We start from the raw sequence: 19,821 nt of genomic DNA on the forward strand, positions 1-19,821 counted from the left end.
TCTCTCTCTCTCTCTCTCTCTCTCCTGGTGATCAGATCTCTCGGGCATGCGCGGACCTTCAGGATCTGTGCGCGTCCACGTTCACAGGTGAGATGGTAACATAATAAAAGTCCATCTGAAGTTAAATAAACTAATTAAAAATGCATGTTCTCCTGCTGCTGCATCCCTAAATCACTGCTGCACACACACACACACACACACACACACACACACACACACACACACACACACACACACACACACCTGTGTTTGCAATGATCCAAGCAAAATAAAATAAATAAAGCACATAATCCAGCCTCAACACACGGATCCCCTTGTTTAACGTGTTGGAATCAATCCGCCCTGTCGGCCGCAGCACACCTGCAGAGGCTCTACTTGGATTCATAAAAAAAAAGTTTAAAAACCAGTAAAGTCCTGGCCTCCAGCTCCCATCAGAACCAGTATACTCACACGGGCCCAGCATACTACCAGACCAGTACCTGAACGCAACACCAACATAGTACACTATGAACCCTTGAAGGCTCGATCCCTCTTATAAACCATGAGGCTGCATTTAAATGCATCATGACATCACTGAGAGCTTATGGGTCTATTTAAATGTCTTCCTGTGGTCCTCCGCCATACAGAGACCAGGGCTGTGGCGGCTCTCCTCCTTCTGTTCTCTATGGAGATTTATTTAGGCCGAGAAGCCTCAAACGCCTCACTTTGACGCGCAGCAGATCCCTGCGCGGGTCTATTTCACGCCTTTAAGAGCGGCCGGTGTGTGGCGGACGTACACCAGAGCCGCGTGGCGCTCCAGCCGGCATTTTAATCGGGGATTCCTGTATTTTATATATATGTATTTTTAATTTTTTATATTTAACGCTGTTTTCTCAACGCGCGTTCGCAGGTCGCCCGGTGGCCCCGCCCCCTCCCGCTGCTCCCGCGCCGGGCTGCGGCGCGCGCGCCTTCCATCCGGACGGCTCGTGCGTCCAGATGCCGCGCGGCGGCTTCAGCGACGTCCAGCAGCAGCAGTTCGAGGACATGATGTTGCCCGGCAACGGCTACACCGGCATCAACATCATCAACAACAACAACAACCACCACCACAACAGCGGCGGCGGCGGCGGCGGCTACCCCGCGTGCCTGCCCCCGCTTCCCGCCTTCCCGCTGCCCTGCTTCCACGGACTCTCCTCTGACGCGGACTACTACGGCCGCGGGATGGTAGGTGACGCGCCGCCTGACGTGACCGAACTACTTGGGGACATGGTGTTTGGTGTATTCGGCGCATGCGCCGCCTGTAAAATCATTCTGTTATTATTGCAGAAACACACAGAAAAGATGTTGGCTGAAAGGCTGAAAGATGATCATAAACATCTTCTTCCGCCTCAGAGGACATGGAACTATATAGATTTAAATAAACGTTTGAGAGTCCAGTATGGAGCTAAAACGTTGTTTAATGTTGTTCATGGAATAAAATAATATATATTATAATAACGAGCTTTGCTGGAACAAAATAATTAAATTAAATTAATTAAATAAGTATTTATTTATATATATATATAAATATCCAAAGTGACTTATAATAAGTTAAATAAAACAATATATATATATATATATATATATATATATATATATATATATATATATATATATATATATATACATATATTTAAAAAATGCAAACATTTAAAATATTTATATATATATATACATATATACAAACATCTATATATTTATCAATATATCAATATATATCTTGATATACATAAATGCATATATATATTTAAAAAAATTATATATATATATATATCAATATATATATATATATATATATATATATATATACATTCATCAATATATATATATATATATATATATATATATTATTATTATTATTATTATTTCAGCAGCACAATAAATCAATAATTCACTGCAAACTCAAACTAAATCCCTCAGTTTGAGTTCCACCACATGACACATTTCTCAAACACAGCTCCAAATATAAAATAAAATAACCCCAGACCCCCTCTACCCTCCACCGTCTCTCCAGGGCCCCTGCTCCTCTCCGCTCGGCCACCCGGCGGACCCCAGCGGCTACTCGCCTCAGGACTCCTTCTCCTCCTCCTCCTCTTCCTCCTGCTACGACTCCCCCACCCGGATGGAGTCCTGCCCCTTCCTGTACCAGCCCTGCGGCCTGCAGGACGGGCCCCGCTGGCCGGACCCCCAGGACGGCCTCTCGGGCCCCCAGGACGAGTACGCGCCCTACTTCACAGACTACCCGTACGCCGGCCCGGACCAGGCCTGCTTCAGGAGGGACCTGAGCTCTGAGCTGTGCTACAACGTGCTATGATGAGCCTCGTCTGTAAATACGTCTCCTCTGCATCGCCTCCATGATGGATATGAATGATGATGGCCCTTATTTTTATACCAACGAGCCCTTTTCTACTCCTAAGATCTATTTTCATACATATACCGTGTTGCTGTACTGAATAAAATGTGTTTAAAATCCATTTCTATGTCGTGTTGAGTCATAAAACAGAAAGGAGAGTTTATACACACACACACACACTCATACACACATACACGTACACACACTCACACACACACCTGTAGGAAGTAAAGCGCTGAAAACTGGTTTATTAAAGAGTTAGACTTCATGCTGAGCTCCATGAACTGGGTCCCACTAACCAGTTCATTAAAGAGTTAATACTGTGATTTATTTCCCGAGATTCGCTCAGCAAAGTGGATGAAAGAGGTCAGAGGTCATACAACGAGCAGAGCATGTTTATGGATGAGCACATTCCACAACAATGAAGTTCAAAGAGCTTCACAGAAAACAGGAAAAGGCAAACAAACATTAATAAAAGGACATTTCAAACAGAAAGATCCAAGAAAGTAGAAAATAGAAACAACTAAAATGGAATAAGACTGATTATAACACGACAAGAAATACTTTATTAAAAGTGATTGTTCCAGATGTGGAGCATTAAACACGCTTAGTGTTTGACTCCTGAGAGGACTGGATTCTAATCTAATATATAATATCTAATCTTTAATCTATAATCTACATCAAATCAACCAGTTACAGGTTTTATTATGAAACCAGTAAAGACCGAGACCTGGAGTCATGTGATCCACCTTCTGATCAGCAGCTGTTCAATAGATTATTTAGGAAGTATTTAGTCTAACAAGTCCTTTAATCCTTGATCTGTTCTTAAAGAGACAGTACACTGTAAACACTGGAGTCCTGCCAGCTGGGCATCACTGAGGAGACTTTCATGTTATTGTATTAGGAAAGTCAAAGATGCAGGAAATTGATGAATTTGACTCATTTGGAGTTCCTGGTTTATAAACCATTTAAAGGCTGATTCTGTAATAATCTTAACGTGGTTGTTGATTTCTGGACTTTGTGGTTTAAAGTTCAGCTCTGACTTTTAATCGTTGGCCCTCCTTTTCATTCACCTGAAGAACCTCTGACACAATAATGTGTGAGCTTTGGATTCTCCTCCTCAGAGCTCGCCTGGCCTCGGGTCCTCAGGCGGGAACGGACAGCTGCGTGTCGTCTGCGTAGAGGTTATTCTGTGGTTTTACTCCCTCTGTGTTGGTTATTTACTCGTGTGCATGTAGAAAAGCATCGAACAAAGTCTGAAGGAACGTCTCATGAATTGTTGAATAATTCTGAAAAGTAAGAAATGTTTTGATGTTTGAATGAAGTTTCTTTGCTATAAAAAAGTGGAAAGAATTGAGAGTGGTGATGAAAACAATGTTCTGCTGAAGAAGAACATGGTTGTGATTCTATAATAATTAAATAGTTATATAGTCTTACAGAGGGCCATACTTTTGTCAGCATGACTCATGTCATATAACTTTATTGTTACCATAGAAATTCAGTAAAAAACTATGTATCGCAATAAAAATGAGTGAGTTCATAAAAACAGGCCATTTTTCAGCATTTTTCAGCATTTTTCAGATAATTAAAATGGTTTGTTTCGCCCAATAAGTTGAATGTTCTCCACCTGAAGGAAAGAAACAAGAGGAGACCTTCTTCTTCCTCCTCCTCCTCTTCCTCCTCTTCCTCCTCCTCCTTGTAAAGGTTGGCCCCGGGCCCCGAACCCATGACTGTGCGTATGAGCAGCAGGCCGGCCGGCCGCCTGCATGTTGGGACGCGGCCCGTAATTAGTAGAAAGTCCTTTGAAATGGAGAGTGAACTAAAGTTTACGGCTTGTTTTCTGTGTTTATTGGCCTGTTTTTTTTTTTACCCAGAAGGCTCTCAGGTGCAGGTGAGAGGTTATGGATGCTCTCAACTCCCATGATGCATTGCTTGCGAACAAGAGCTTTGTTTCCTGAACGAGTGACTGGCAACGCATCGCCTGAGGTTTACTCGGACACTAAAACCTAAACATGTCCGTCTGAACCCGACAGGAGCTCCATGTGGTCTCTCACCTGGACGGAGGCCTCATCAGCTGCTACCCCCACATACCCCCACTTACCCCCACATACAACCATAGGCTGAATGTCAACACTGAGATCTGCTGGGAGTCACACGGAGACAAGATCAGAGCTCTGAGGCGCTAAAGGTGAACGAACCGGGAATGTGGACCACCAGACATGACCGTCAACACACACACACACACACACACACACACACACACACACACACACACACACACACACGTGCGAAAGTGACATCTTTCTTCTACAGTCTGGAGCAGTGTTTTCCAGATACGTATCACCTGGTTTACATGCTGATGCCTGATCCTTATCCTGGAACGTAAACATGTCTGGGGGGGTCATGTGGTCCCATGAGGCCTCATAATGTATTATATATACTGTATGTATTATTAATGTGTTTATTGAAGAAAAAACATTTTTATTCAGTTGCCTCGTTTACCTGATTGGTTATCTTTGGAGATGAATTCAGCTTTAACACATGAAGCATAGACTTCTATACAACCAGAGGAGTCACCCCTTGGTGGTCAGGAGAGAGAATGCAGCTTTAACACATGAAGCATAGACTTCTATACAACCAGAGGAGTCACCTCCTGGTGGTCAAGAGAGAGAATGCAGCTTTAACACATGAAGCATAGACTTCTATACAACCAGAGGAGTCACCTCCTGGTGGTCAAGAGAGAGAATGCAGCTTTAACACATAACAAAAAACAAGTAAAACATAGACTTCTATACATTAGTGTTGATATCTCATTATCAGATTTGATCTTGGGTGACAAGGAACATGTGAAAAGCATTTATGACCTCGGCGCCGTGTAGATGTTCTTCTTGTTCATGTCTTCATCTGAAACTTGTCCGCGAGCCTCTAAATCATCACTCAGTATCTGAAGGATAAAGTATGTGACATATGTTTCCCCTGGCGTCTTATATTATTATAAACGGCAAGTTGAATCAAGTTGTGAAAAACATGAGAAGCTTCTTCAGGTTCCTGAAAGTGCCAAGTGTGAACGTGATATGTGCAAAGTCTGCCAAGTCTGAACCCAACAAGCAAACACGAGGGAACTAAAGACGTTTGTCTGCCTGGCTCACGGTCCTGAAACCGATGCAGCGTGTCAAAGTTGAACATCGGAGGAATCGACATGTGTTTATCTGAGTTTCTATACGGAGCCCGTTGGCCAGGTCACGCCTCTGCTGAATCAGCAACTTGTGGAAATCCCCTTGCAGAGCCTGGCAGCACCTGAACAGGGAAGAAACGCCCACGGCCTCGACGGTCGGTCCTCGGGAGGGTTTTATTACCAGCTTTTACAGGTGTGTGTGTGTGTGTGTGTGTGTGTGTGTGTGTGTGTGTGTGTGTGTGTGATATTGTAATAGTAAGCAGACTAACTGCTAGTTAAAGTGTAGCGAGCTTCTTAAAGTATACAAGGTGTTCATGAAAAGGTCACAAATTAACTTTGATGCTTAACTTTTAAAACAACAGGAAGTCATAAAAACAGACACAGAACTTATTGGTTCGGTTTAGGATTTGGGTAAAATAAGCATGTTTGTAACTTTCCTTCATGTTGGTTCTGTCGCCCCCTGTGGACTAAAGTGGTAGTGTCTCTGACCACCAGGGTCCCTTTAGAACACCTCTCATTCTACTGCAGCAGGTCTATAGAGAACCAGGACTACACTGAGGTCTATAGAGGACCAGGACTACACTGAGACTATAGAGGACCAAGACTAGACTGAGACTATAGAGGACCAGGACTAGACTGAGACTATAGAGGACCAGGACTAAACTGAGGTCTATAGAGGACCAGGACTACACTGAGCTCTATAGAGGACCAGGACTACACTGATACTATAGAGGACCAGGACTACACTGAGGTCTATAGAGGACCAGGACTACACTGAGACTATAGAGGACCAGGACTACACTGAGGTCTATAGAGGACCAGGACTACACTGACTATAAAGGACCAGGACTACACTGACTATAGAGGACCAGGTCTACACTGAGGTCTATGAGGACCAGGACTACACTGAGGTCTACAGAGGACCAGGACTAGACTGAGGTCTATAGAGGACCAGGACTACACTGACTATAGAGGATCAGGACTACACTGACTATAGAGTACCAGGACTACACTGACTATAGAGGACCAGGACTAGACTGAGGTCTATAGAGTACCAGGACTACACTGACTATAGAGGACCAGGTCTACACTGAGGTCTATGAGGACCAGGACTACACTGAGGTCTACAGAGGACCAGGACAAGACTGAGGTCTATAGAGGACCAGGACTACACTGACTATAGAGGACCAGGTCTACACTGAGGTCTATGAGGACCAGGACTACACTGAGCTCTATACAGGACCAGGACTAGACTGAGGTCTATAGAGGACCAGGACTACACTGACTATAGAGGACCAGGTCTACACTGAGGTCTATGAGGACCAGGACTACACTGACTATAGAGGACCAGGACTAGACTGAGGTCTATAGAGGACCAGGACTACACTGAGGTCTATAGAGGACCAGGTCTGACCCCAGAGCAGGTATTACTGTACAGTAATGTTTAACCTTCTCCTTTGAAGTTTTACGATCAGAATCATTGAATCGAATCCTTTTGTCTTTTGTTCAAATCTAATCAACAGGATGAATTATTTCCCAGTGACGCCCCAGAACAATCCTCCACTGTTGCGTCACAGATATGAAACGGAGCAGAAACACAACCCAAACAAAACATTATCAGGCCGGAAGGAGAAGAAAAGGAACGTGTGAACGGAGAACAGCGCCAACAACACTGCCGTGTCGCAACAGCTGATAAGTGGTGTGTTGGTATCTTTATAGAGTGAATGGAGGGCTGTTCATATTCACTCATTCATCAGCTTTCATCCACAGCTGATAACGGAGCTGTGGGAAAGGAGTCACACCTCAAACTACACACCTGAGAACCAATAGGGTTCTGTTTGAGAAGGAGGTGAGACCTTCAGGTTCCACTCCAGCTGAGGGAGAACCGTAACTAATGATCCTTTAATAAAGATGATTAATACTTAGTTATGTTTAATACAGATGATTAATACTTAGTTATGTTTAATAATCATAGTTATAGCAACACATGCTAGATGAGAACAGCATTCAAAGTTGTGTTAGTGATGGAGGACGAGCAGACAGAAGAGCAGAAGTAACCGCCTGGAGACTCCTGACAGGTTTGAGACACAGATTAATAAAAGTAACGCCAGTGGGGAAAACCCACTTCCATATTCAACCACAACATTCCTAGGATAACCGCCTTGCCCGCAATGACCCTCGTATTAGATAACTGCCTATATGATCTTCACGTGATAGCTGTCGAACAAATTACTTTAAAAAAGTGGGGACAGAAACCCAACAGGCTTCTTTTAAACTCAAGGAACTCTTTCTTGATGTGTGGCGTCGTCGCTTTAAGAGATCACCTTCACATCGGGAACAACGGGTTCCAGCAAGACCGCGCTGGTTCAAGCGCTCTGTTTGTGCCGTGCTTTCTTTAAGGGTCTGAACCAGATGAAGACAAAGATAAATCAAACATGCCATCGGCTAAAATAAATAATGAGAGCAGATGATTGGCACACTTTCTGTCTGAGGCGTACAGATGTTTGACACCTCCTGGGCTTTTGGGACATTCTTTGAAAAAGCTGTTGTAGCAGATCAGTCAATGGGTTTCTACTTATTGAATTTTTTTTGGGAAACACTCCGTCTTTCCAAGAATAAGATGAGAAGATTGATAGCCGACTGCTGACGTACCTGTATGCTTAATGCAAAGCTACAGCCAGCCGCGTGTTAGCTTAGCTTAGGGTAACGGCTGGAAGCGCCTCCCAGAACCTCTTGAGCTCACTCGTTAGACTTGATTCAGACTTCACCTCAAGAAAACGAGGCAATTTGGTCCTCACCATCTTGCTTTTTTTTTGCAACCATTGAACAGGAAGTGACCAAATCTAGAGACGCCGTTTTCTGTCCGTATTCTAAGATCAGCTAAATAACTGCTGCCATATTCAACCCAGTGACAGGAGAGTGATATGTCAAACGTCTCGGCTAACTGTTGGCCACAAAGTGAATATGAATATTTCCCAAAATGTTTAACTATTCCTTTAAACCTGCATTCTCTCTCCGGACCACCAGGGGCTACAGGGTGATTGACAGGTCGCTACCACAGTGTTGTCCACTGGAAGTTGTGTTTCTTTTTGTTTCACAACTTTAACACATGTTTTCACCTCATGAACACTTTTGGGGCCTAAAAACCTCTTCTGTCGGTTCTGGTTGCAAGAAACCAAGATGGCGACGGCCAAAAGGCCAAACTCGAGGCATCAAAACATTTGATCAATTCTTATTTGTAGTTTATGATAACTTCCCCCACTAAAGGACTCCGGCCCCAAAATAGTCTGTTTGGCACACATACATGTATAATTACAAATGTTCATTAATGTGCACCACTGCTGTCAATCATTGGAGAAACTAAATATGTCACTGATGCTGTCTGTCAAAAAGAGTCACCACCAGCTGCTTCTGTTTCCTTCAACCAAAGTCTCTAAACCGACTTTATTTCAAATGATGAATAAGACATTGTGGATTGATCCTACTTATATTCTATATACTATGTGTTTATCATCCTTAAGCAAACTGAAACCGAATATGTAATACCATAAATCACCGTATGAAACATACAGCACATGCTAATCTATCAGAGACACAGACGTGTCTGCTGTAGAGGGATGAAGCGCATAACAATCAGTAGAAATAAGATCAATTACTCAAGAGACATACAAATTGTGAAAAGAAATGAAGCCCAAGCTAACTAACTTTGCCGTCATTCCCAAAGGCAAATCTCACACCTGGAGACACCTGAGATCCTATCCCGGGGGAGGGACGTGCTCACGTAACGGGACATGACAAATTCATATTTGTGGAAACAATTAAAAAGCTCAAGAATAGAGATGACACTCCAAACGGTAAGAAACAAAGAAAAGAGAAAATGACGGACAGGTGAATACAAGTGCATTGGAGGGTTCATCTGAATTCCAGCAGTCAGCTTTTTGAGTTCTTTCTTTCCTTCGGTTAACTAAACACGCCGTCTTTGCTTTGAGACGTGGACCTTCGTTGTGATCACTTTAAAAACCATGAGATTCCGTTCAGATGTGTAAATATCAGTCTATGTGTTACTGGTTAAGAAAGAAATGAAAAGGTTTCAGGTCCGCCTTTAAAAAAATCACTTTCAGGATGATTATTTCTTTGAAATGATGCAGCTGTAAGGTCCAACTCTAACCCAAATCATAGCTCAATATGTGAACATTCTCTAACCCAAATCATAGCTCAATATGTGAACATTCTCTAACCCAAATCATAACACAATATGTGAACATTCTCTAACCCAAATCATAGCTCAATATGTGAACATTCTCTAACCCAAATCATAGCTCAATATGTGAACATTCACTAACCCAAATCATAACACAATATGTGAACATTCTCTCTGCAAAGGTTGACTTTGATAAAGTGAAGCAGAACAAAGTTAGAGAGGGTTTAGAACAGAGAACATTCAGGCGAGGACTCCAAAATGTGCATTGGGGCACATTTGTGACATTTACATTTTCTTATCTACCAAACCATATATTTCACTTGTGGATTACTTATGGTGTTCAATTCATCCAAATACAGCAGTTTTGGGCTTTTCATCATGAAACAAGCTGTGATTTACAGTTTTATTTAACAATCGCTCAGTCTGCCCCCCTTGGGGTTTGAAGGGGTTTTAAGAGGTTTCATTCGCTCACGTAAAACATTCACAAATATGCGTCTCATCGTCCGCGCTCTTTGATTCTTGGCAAACGATTTATCCAGTGACTCACGTGGCGTAGCGTGTGCTGTTCCTAAAGTGCATGAGAGACGTTCCCATGTCCTCGGGGCGCTGCAGCACCTACAGGAGAGATAAACGCTGTAAAGACATGTCATGGAGCCTCTGAGTCCAGTGTTTTCTCCTCGTCTCTGACCCCGGCATCAGCCCTCATGTATCAGATCTCCAATGTGGATTTGGGGCTCCGCTGTCTGAAGACAACCCCCCACGTGCTCATCGGCGAGGCCCTTTAAAGTGCTCCATCTGCGGGCCTGCAGGCACTGCAGCAACGTGCCCGAGCAGCACCTCCGATAGCACGCGGGTCCTCCGTCGTGGAGAGGTGGAGGCCCCCGGGGGTCTCGGTATCTGGCAAGAGATAAACACCAGAATACAAACCTCACAACGCATCCCATTTAGAGTCCTTTTTATGATCGTTCTGCTGGAGCGAGACCGCCGCTGTAGTCAGTCACGCTGTAGTCAGTCACGCTTTATGCAGGGTTCATAGGCTGTGGCCAATGGAACACCAATGGCGATTGTTATATAAAACTGTAGGAATTTAAAAAACAAATGCCCCAAACTGTTGTATTTGGATGTATTGAACCCCATAAGTAATATATAAGTAACACATATATGGTTTGGAACATGAGAAAATTCAAATAGCATTCAAATAACGAATAGAGAATGTTCACATATTGAGCTATGATTTGGGTTAGAGAATGTTCACATATTGAGCTATGATGTGGGTTAGAGAATGTTCACATATTGAGCTATGATTTGGGTTAGAGAATGTTCACATATTGAGTTATGATGTGGGTTAGAGTTGGACCTTACAGCTGCATCATTTCAAAGAAATAATCATCCTCGTTTTTTTCTGTGTGTCATCTTCATTTACTCTAAACCAGTAACATATAGACTGAGATTTACACATCTGAACAAAATCTCACATGTGTACCTTTTATTATAAACCAACATTATTCAAATAGCCCTAGTGGTTGCAGAGATACACCCTTTTTAGTTTGGGGATGACATTTTCGAGCAGAGGCCTAAAAACAGGTTGGTTTTTAAAAGGTTAATAAAAGGTCAATAAATCTTGGATTGCATCCATCATGTCTGCAGTTGCACATATTAGTTTTTCCGTGCATTGTAACATATCCTGATAATACGTTTTTCTGTATGGTGATTTGATTAAACTCAAACTAAAAATGTGCAGCATAAAACACCTTGAAGAAGAGGATTCATGAAATGTCCGTTTGTCTTTGTGGTTAATGTTTAGCTTTCGTGGAACATATTTCTATAACACACAAAGTCACACTAATCTGAATTAAAACCAGTTGTCTGCTTTGTCCAGTTGGTAATCCAGCCATTTGTATTATGCACCTAAGTACATATCAGTCTGTAGAGATCAGGAGAAAAGGGTTTACGTGTGACTCACTTTGTCAACACATTCCTAAATGCCTAAGAGCCAAAAAACCTTCTCAAGTGGTTGAAGTGATTTATTTATATTTTAACTCCTGTGCTATCAAATCATGTCAAAGACTTATGTTTGTACTTTAAGAATTTAAGTAGTCATCTTTACAGGATTAAACCCAAGAGTTATGAGAATATATACTTTATCTCAGCTGTGTAAAAGGGTCTGACTACTTTGGGTTTTCAGAACTTAACACATATACAACCAGAGGAGTCACCACCTGGTGGTCAGGAGAGAGAATGCAGCTTTAACACATGACGCATATACTTCTATACAACCAGAGGAGTCACGCCCTGGTGGTCAGGAGAGAGAATGCAGCTTTAACACATGAAGCATGTACTTCTATACAACCAGAGGAGTCACCCCCTGGTGGTCAGGAGAGAGAATGCAGCTTTAACACATGAAGCATATACTTCTATACAACCAGAGGAGTAACCCCCTGGTGGTCAGGAGAGAGAATGCAGCTTTAACACATGAAGCATGTACTTCTATACAACCAGAGGAGTAACCCCCTGGTGGTCAGGAGAGAGAATGCAGCTTTAACACATGAAGCATAGACTTCAACCGTGTCCTTTAAAGACGGAACCTGAGAAACAAAATGCTTTCATACTTTCATGCATTCGAAATGAATAACGAGCTGCTGTACGAGTCTTTGTCCCCCTCTTCCCCGTCCCCCTTTTCATCCTCCAGAAGTGTATCCAGGAGGCTCGGGGCCTCCGCCTCCAGCCCTGGATCTTCCTCCAGGGACGGGCCTCGTAGGTCCGGGTCCAGCATCTGCGGATGATCGGCGGCCGGAGCCTCCAGCTGACTGATCAAGGTGGTCAAAGACATGGACAAGGGCATGTGGACCAGAGGGGGGGCTGCAGAGCCGGGGCCAAACTGGACCTGGTTCGGCATGGTGGCGATGGTGGTGATGGGCTGGGCCCAAGGGAGGTAGGTCAACCCTGAGTCTGAGAACTCCATCTGGGGGATGGAGCCTGGGCCCACGGGGAGACTCTGAAACGACAGCAAGTGACCCAAATGTCAACGCCAAAAAGAAGGTGATAAAGTGAGAAAACCCAGCTAACGTTTGCACTCACCCCAAAGCTGGTGAGCAGCGGAGTGTGTGTGTAGGTCAGCATGGTGTAGCTGGGGCCCAGAGTCTGCATGTACACGTCAGCGCTGAGGGCGGAGGCCGGCCCTGGAGCCGGAGCGTCCTGCTGGCTGTACTCTGACGGAGACCACGAGGTCTGCAGGTAGCCGGCCGTCGTCGCCGTCGTCGCCGCCGCTCTCCAGCCGGCACACGTCTGCAGCGCTCCGTCAGCCTGCGGCTCGAACACGCCTGATCCACGGGGGAGGAGTCTGAGCGTGAGTGCTTCAGAGACTGAGACACGTTTTTTATAACAGGAATCAATAATGCTGCGTTCACACCAAAAGCGTTGCGAATTAGATCACAGTAGATTACACGCAAAGTCAACGCACCGACGCGAATGGTTGCAAATAACGCACATTTCCGGCGGGCGTCAAATTCGCCTCATTTGTACGAGTTTAAATATTTCAACTCTGGCAAAAATATTTGCGTGACACAGAGTTGTATTACGAACCCAGACACGATGGGGTTTGATGTTTTGACGTTTGTGGGACTTCCACAACACTTATAAAGCAGAAATAGTGGTTATTTCAATGGTGGATGGCGGAAACGCTAACTGTTTCTACGGAGAAAAGCCACACCCCTTTCTGCCGCAAAAAAGCTAACATGAGCTAGCGAAAGTTAGCTTTTTCGAAAGTTAGCTTTTTCGAAAATGTTAGCTTTCGAAAAAGCGTTGCGAAAAAGCGTTGAAAAAGCGTTGAAAAAGCGTTTGAAAAAGCGTTTGAAAAAGCGTTTGAAAAAGCGTTGAAAAAGCGTTTGAAAAAGCGTTTGAAAAAGCGTTTGAAAAAGCGTTTGAAAAAGCGTTGCAGAAATTCGCAGCGCTATTGGTGTGAACACAGCGTGAGTCTCAGCTGTTACCTCCTCGCGTGAAGGCCGGCTGCGTGTTATGCGCGACCACATCCTGGATAATAAAGGACAGACAAAGAAAGTGAGACGAGCAATTCAATAATTTGTCCATGTTGACATGTAAATATGAATGTTTACACTCGGCCCAGGTGTGAGTGAAGTGTCTTGTTGTTGAGATACGAGCCAGAGTGTGTTATGTGTGTTCACCTGCGAGTAGGAACTTGATGCGTTTGTCTTGTGCGTCTTTATTTAATTGCTTCATGTGCAGCTGGAGCAGAATTATGCAATAATCCAGGAAAACTGAAGTGCTTTGGTTACTGTTAAAAGCCCGTCCGGACAGATGGAAGACGAGCTCCTTAACTACTGCAGCATTATATCTCGTTGCATCTTTTATGTCTCCCTTTTGGCAACTGGTATTGTTAATTATATACCTGGGACTCAGGATTACACGTCAGAGCCTCACGAGGCCGGCTGGAGAAGTGAGTCCCTGGAAGCCTCCAAACTGACTTTCAATAATTGATCTGATTGCGTGACTGGATATTAAAAAAATCCCCAAAGGCACAACGGACACGACGGTCTTTGTTCAGGGAGAGAGAGAGAGAGAGAGAGAGAGAGAGAGAGAGAGAGAGAGAGAGAGAGAGGAGAGAGAGAGAGAGAGAGAGGAGAGAGAGATGGAGAGAGAGAGAGATGGAGAGAGAGAGAGAGCGAGAGAGGAGAGAGAGAGAGAGAGAGAGGAGAGAGAGATGGAGAGAGAGAGAGAGAGAGAGAGAGAGAGAGCGAGAGAGGAGAGAGAGGAGAGAGAGAGAGAGAGAGAGATGGAGAGAGAGAGAGATGGAGAGAGAGGAGAGAGAGGAGAGAGAGAGAGAGAGACAGAGGGGGGGAGAGATGGAGAGAGAGAGGAGAGAGAGGAGAGAGAGAGAGCGAGAGAGGAGAGAGAGAGAGAGGAGAGAGAGATGGAGAGAGAGAGAGATGGAGAGAGAGGAGAGAGAGGAGAGAGAGAGAGGGATGGAGAGAGAGAGAGATGGAGAGAGAGGAGAGAGAGAGAGAGCGAGAGAGGAGAGAGAGAGAGAGAGGAGAGAGAGATGGAGAGAGAGAGAGATGGAGAGAGAGGAGAGAGAGGAGAGAGAGAGAGGGGGGGAGAGATGGAGAGAGAGAGGAGAGAGAGGAGAGAGAGAGGAAAGAGAGATGGAGAGAGAGAGGGGGGAGAGAGAGGAGAGAGAGAAAGAGAGGGACCCTGGTGATCAGAGACACTACCTATTTAGTCCACAGGGGGCACCAGAACCAACACTACATGAAAGTTACACAACAATCATGCTAATTTTACCCAAATCCTAAACCGAACCAATACGTTTTGGACCTTTAAGAAGAACTCTCTAGAACCATACCATCTTCTCTCTGGTGGTCTGGTTACTGATGGAGGTCTATAGAGGACCAGGACTAGACTGAGTCTATAGAGGACCAGGACTACACTGAGGTCTATAGAGGACCAGGACTAGACTGAGTCTATAGAGGACCAGGACTACACTGAGGTCTATAGAGGACCAGGACTAGACTGAGTCTATAGAGGACCAGGACTAGACTGAGACTATAGAGGACCAGGACTAGACTGAGACTATAGAGGACCAGGACTAGACTGAGACTATAGATAACCAGGACTACACTGAGGTCTATAGAGGACCAGGACTAGACTGAGACTATAGAGGACCAGGACTAGACTGAGGTCTATAGAGGACCAGGACTAGACTGAGGTATAGAGGACCAGGACTAGACTGAGGTATAGAGGACCAGGACTAGACTGAGACTATAGAGGACCAGGACTACACTGAGGTCTATAGAGGACCAGGACTAGACTGAGGTCTATAGAGGACTAGGACTAGAATGAGGTATAGAGGACCAGGACTAGACTGAGGTATAGAGGACCAGGACTAGACTGAGACTATAGAGGACCAGGACTACACTGAGACTATAGAGGACCAGGACTAGACTGAGGTCTATAGAGGACCAGGACTAGACTGAGACTATAGAGGACCAGGACTACACTGAGGTCTATAGAGGACCAGGACTAGACTGAGGTCTATAGAGGACCAGGACTAGACTGAGACTATAGACGACCAGGACTACACTGAGGTCTATAGAGGACCAGGACTAGACTGAGGTCTATAGAGGACCAGGACTACACTGAGGTCTATAGAGGACCAGGACTACACTGAGGTCTGTAGAGGACCAGGACTACACTGAGGTCTATAGAGGACCAGGACTAGACTGAGACTATAGAGGACCAGGACTAGACTGAGACTATAGAGGACCAGGACTAGACTGAGACTATAGAGGACCAGGACTAGACTGAGATCGGTTCAGGACCGGATCAAAGTTCCTCACTGTATATGTATTGATTGTTTTGTTTTTATAGATTCATAATAGTGGACCAGCTCAAAAGCATACTCACATACTTCAGTTACGACTCTTCGGTTGTTATTTCATCCCAAACAGACAAACAAACATCTCTTATTAATAAAGCTAACGGAGTATTTTAAGATCTGGTTTGTGAGTTTATTGTCATTTAACGAACAGAAATCTTCTAACGAGATCTTAAAATATTCCGTTAGCTTGAATACAAGATGTTTGTGGATGACATGTCACGTGTTTCTGGACTTTTGAAGGAAAAACAAGCAACTTCTTTTGTCATATTCAACAGTTGCATGAGGATTAGTTGCCAGTTTTGAGGGAACAAATCTATAAAGTATTTGTTATGGATACATGTGAACAAAATCTTGTGTTTGTTGATATGTTTTGGTTCAGGTTCGGGCTCTCTAATTGTGATGGTTGCGGTGTGTGTGTGCGTGTGTGTGTGTGCGTGTGTGTGTGTGTGTGTGGTGGTTTTGCATAGGGCTGCGTGCCCAGCCCTGGAGCCATGCAGCGGAGGGCTGCAACTGTCATGGAAAAACACCTGGATTAAGGCCCGCCCACACACACGCACACACGCACACACACACACACACACACACACACACACACACACACACACACACACACACACACACACACACACACACACACACACACACACAGGCCCCTGGATCCAGACTGCTCACACCTGATGGCCTCACGGGGGTTCCTACCATCTATAATGTGTTCAACAGTGTTGGAAGAAACGTTCCCCAAAACCCTGTGAAGCTGTTGTTATGTTTGAGGGATCTGATCACATGACTAAACCTGATCACTGTCATGTGACCTCACCGCAGCAGGGGGCGCTGTCCTGGCGCCCTGCGGGTCCAGACTCCTCTTCCTCCTCAGCAGCTCTTTTACCGGGTCTCGGACCCGGACTCCTTGGTACGGTCTGGACCGGGCCAGACCTGGTGGGGGCGCTAGAGAGAGAGAGAGAGAGAGAGAGAGAGAGAGAGAGAGAAGGAAGGAAGGAATGGAGAGGGAGAGAGAGAGAGAGAAGGAAGGAAGGAATGGAGAGGGAGAGAGAGAGAGACATATTTATCAGACAACCAGAGGAGTTGCCACCTGGTGGTCAGTAGAGAGAATGCAGCTTTAACACATGAAGCATAGACTTCTATACAACCAGAGGAGTCGCCCCCTGGTGGTCATTAGAGAGAATGCAGCTTCAACATATGAAGCATAGACTTCTATACAACCAGAGGAGTCAACCCCTGGTGGTCAGTAGAGAGAATGCAGCTTTAACACATGAAGCATAGACTTCTATACAACCAGAGGAGTCGCCCCCTGGTGGTCAGTAGAGAGAATGCAGCTTTAACACATGAAGCATAGACTTCTATACAACCAGAGGAGTCAACCCCTGATGGTCAGTAGAGAGAATGCAGCTTTAACACATGAAGCATAGACTTCTATACAACCAGAGGAGTTGCACCCTGGTGGTCATTAGAGAGAATGCAGCTTTAACACATGAAGCATAGACTTCTATACAACCAGAGGAGTCGCACCCTGGTGGTCAGTAGAGAGAATGCAGCTTTAACACATGAAGCATAGACTTCTATACAACCAGAGGAGTCACCCCCTGGTGGTCAGGAGAGAGAATGCAGCTTTAACACATGAAGCTTAGACTTCACCCTGAAATTATCGGAAAAAAGACACGATATCTGCCGGCTGTGATTGGTTGTTTCTCGTCACCTGACATGTGGTGCGCGCTGCAGCTTTCCTCTTTTCGGGGTGCAGCCATCGCAACCCGAACAATATGTTTCTAGAGTCCGCTTTTGAGCACGTCTTCGTCTGACAACAAGGAATTTGAGGGCGCCCACCGTGACATGTTAACGACCACTTACTGCTGTAGAGTTACACTCCTTATGCCACGCACACACACACACACACACACACACACACATCCATCCAAACGTGACAGATTCATTTGAACAGTTTCACTGTGCTGACAGCTAATGACGCCCTACGGCATTTTACTTTCTGCTGCAAAGCTGCAGCAGATTTACATGAAACATGAACGCGTGTCCTGTTGCTGCCGAGAGGAGCTTCTGTTTGTTGTGTTGGCTGATGGGAAATCTCTGCTGAATTGGAACTGACGGAGGTTTATCTGGAGCTGGATCTGGATCTGATTTATCCCGTAAAAGAACATATATTGAGCGTATATTGATGCTGAATGTTCGGACGGGCGGTGGCGGTACGGTTGAGCCGGTGGTGAGCCGGGCCGGGGCGAATAAAGTGGCGCATTAGAACAGGCGTATGTCTGTTTACGGTTCCCCTCCTCATACATTTAACTTAAGAGGATGAGTTGCAGTTCGGGCATGGAGCTCTGAACCGCCCGGAGTGAACGGTTGCCTCTGCTGACCTGTGAGGGTCGAGGTCAGAGCATCATAAACACAAGTGGGTGGGCTCTCTGGCTCCAAGCCATTCAGCATCGGACTAATAAATAGATGGATGTTTCAAACACGGGACTTTCACCAGAAAAAAGTTGATTAAATTGACGTCGGCTACATAAAATCCTTGATGTCGTCTTCATTCCTCAACCTAATAAAGTAGCTGTGTTGTCATTTTTAACACAGGCACGCTATCGTCAGCAGTCACTTTCCCCACAGTGACAGTTCCCAGTGACAGCGGAGGGATGACCTTTGGTCCGGCCCGTTGCTGCCTCCGCCCTCTACTTGACCTCTGTGGCACTGTCCTGATGGTATCTGGTCCAGATTCCCACCTGCAGCTGATTTATTTGCCTGCACAGGTCAGAGAGGATAAGTGGTCCTCTCACATTGTGATAACGTACCAGATCCTCACAGAAAGAAGGCACTGGAAGCACAAAGTCACCGTTCGCTAAGCCCCGCCCCCTGCTGCCACGGAGCCCACACTGTCACTAACTGCACTCCAGGAAGATTCTTTTTTTTTTGAGAAACCCCCCAAAAAATGTGTGTTTGGAGGATGAATCCATGATGTGAAACTGACTCAGCAGTGTCCCGCTGTAGCAAGCTAGGAGCAGCGCTAGCTAGCGCCGCTGCTAGCTCCCCGCTGCTGCTGCTACTGCCCGCGTCCCCTCTGCCCAAGTTGGGTGACAAGCTGGGGCTGGTCCCGCTATCTTCGGTGGTTGTCGGGGAGCTAGCAAAGAGCGAGCAGAAGTTAGCGGGGAACTAGCATGAACGCCAGCTGGCTACAGCGGGGAGCTAACTAACGGGGACACTGACCGAAGGTAGTAGTGCCGTGTAACCCGACTTTTACGGTAAGTTTGGTTGTATTTCCCCGGGTTTAATTTTTACCATTTGTTTTAATACACTTTTTGTTTATAACAGTTACTTTATAGCTCTGCAGGCGTAGGTACACATACCACGGCCCGCCACTGTCATTACATACATCCAGAAAATAAATCCATCCTCTCTTAAGAATCTACTGAAAACTGTTGAGTGAAATCTGTGTACGTCTACAGTATGTTTGAGTTCATTTAGAGATGGACAGGTTTGGGTGTAACCTTAGAGCGAGTGTAGGTTTAGAGAAACCATTTTGGGCTAAAGCGTAACTAAAGATGTGTGAATGTTCTTGGCACACGACTGTAAGCGTGGCGCTTACAACAGGAAATGACACGGCTCAGTTACTTTAAAAGTCATCCTTTAAATTGACGTGTCAGCAACTCTATATGTTGTTC

At 45.1% G+C, this 19,821-nt stretch overlaps 2 protein-coding genes across 2 annotated transcripts in view; one reads left to right on the forward strand and one right to left on the reverse strand.

Annotated features, from left to right (window-relative positions):
• Positions 1-2,470, forward strand: part of linc.pou2af1 (lnc RNA pou2af1) — a gene marked incomplete at its 5' end in the record, with an annotated part of 5,270 nt that extends 2,800 nt beyond the window's left edge. Inside the window, 3 exons of the mRNA XM_079224939.1 lie at positions 36-87; positions 890-1,203; positions 2,033-2,470. Coding sequence (XP_079081065.1) covers positions 36-87; positions 890-1,203; positions 2,033-2,332 — 666 coding nt within the window. The 3' untranslated portion in view covers positions 2,333-2,470. The remainder of the gene's footprint in view (positions 1-35; positions 88-889; positions 1,204-2,032) is intronic.
• Positions 2,471-12,358: 9,888 nt separating this feature from the next.
• Positions 12,359-17,904, reverse strand: pou2af1 (POU class 2 homeobox associating factor 1; the record flags this gene model as incomplete). The annotated part of the gene is made up of 5 exons (XM_079224940.1): positions 12,359-12,742; positions 12,826-13,067; positions 13,734-13,776; positions 16,959-17,086; positions 17,856-17,904. The coding sequence occupies 5 exons, from the start codon at positions 17,902-17,904 to the stop codon at positions 12,359-12,361; spliced, it is 846 nt and encodes a 281-aa protein (XP_079081066.1).
• Positions 17,905-19,821: the final 1,917 nt, after the last annotated feature.

The sequence above is a fragment of the Taurulus bubalis genome (assembly GCF_910589615.1).
Source record: "Taurulus bubalis genome assembly, chromosome: 10".
NCBI classification, from domain to species: domain Eukaryota; kingdom Metazoa; phylum Chordata; class Actinopteri; order Perciformes; family Cottidae; genus Taurulus; species Taurulus bubalis.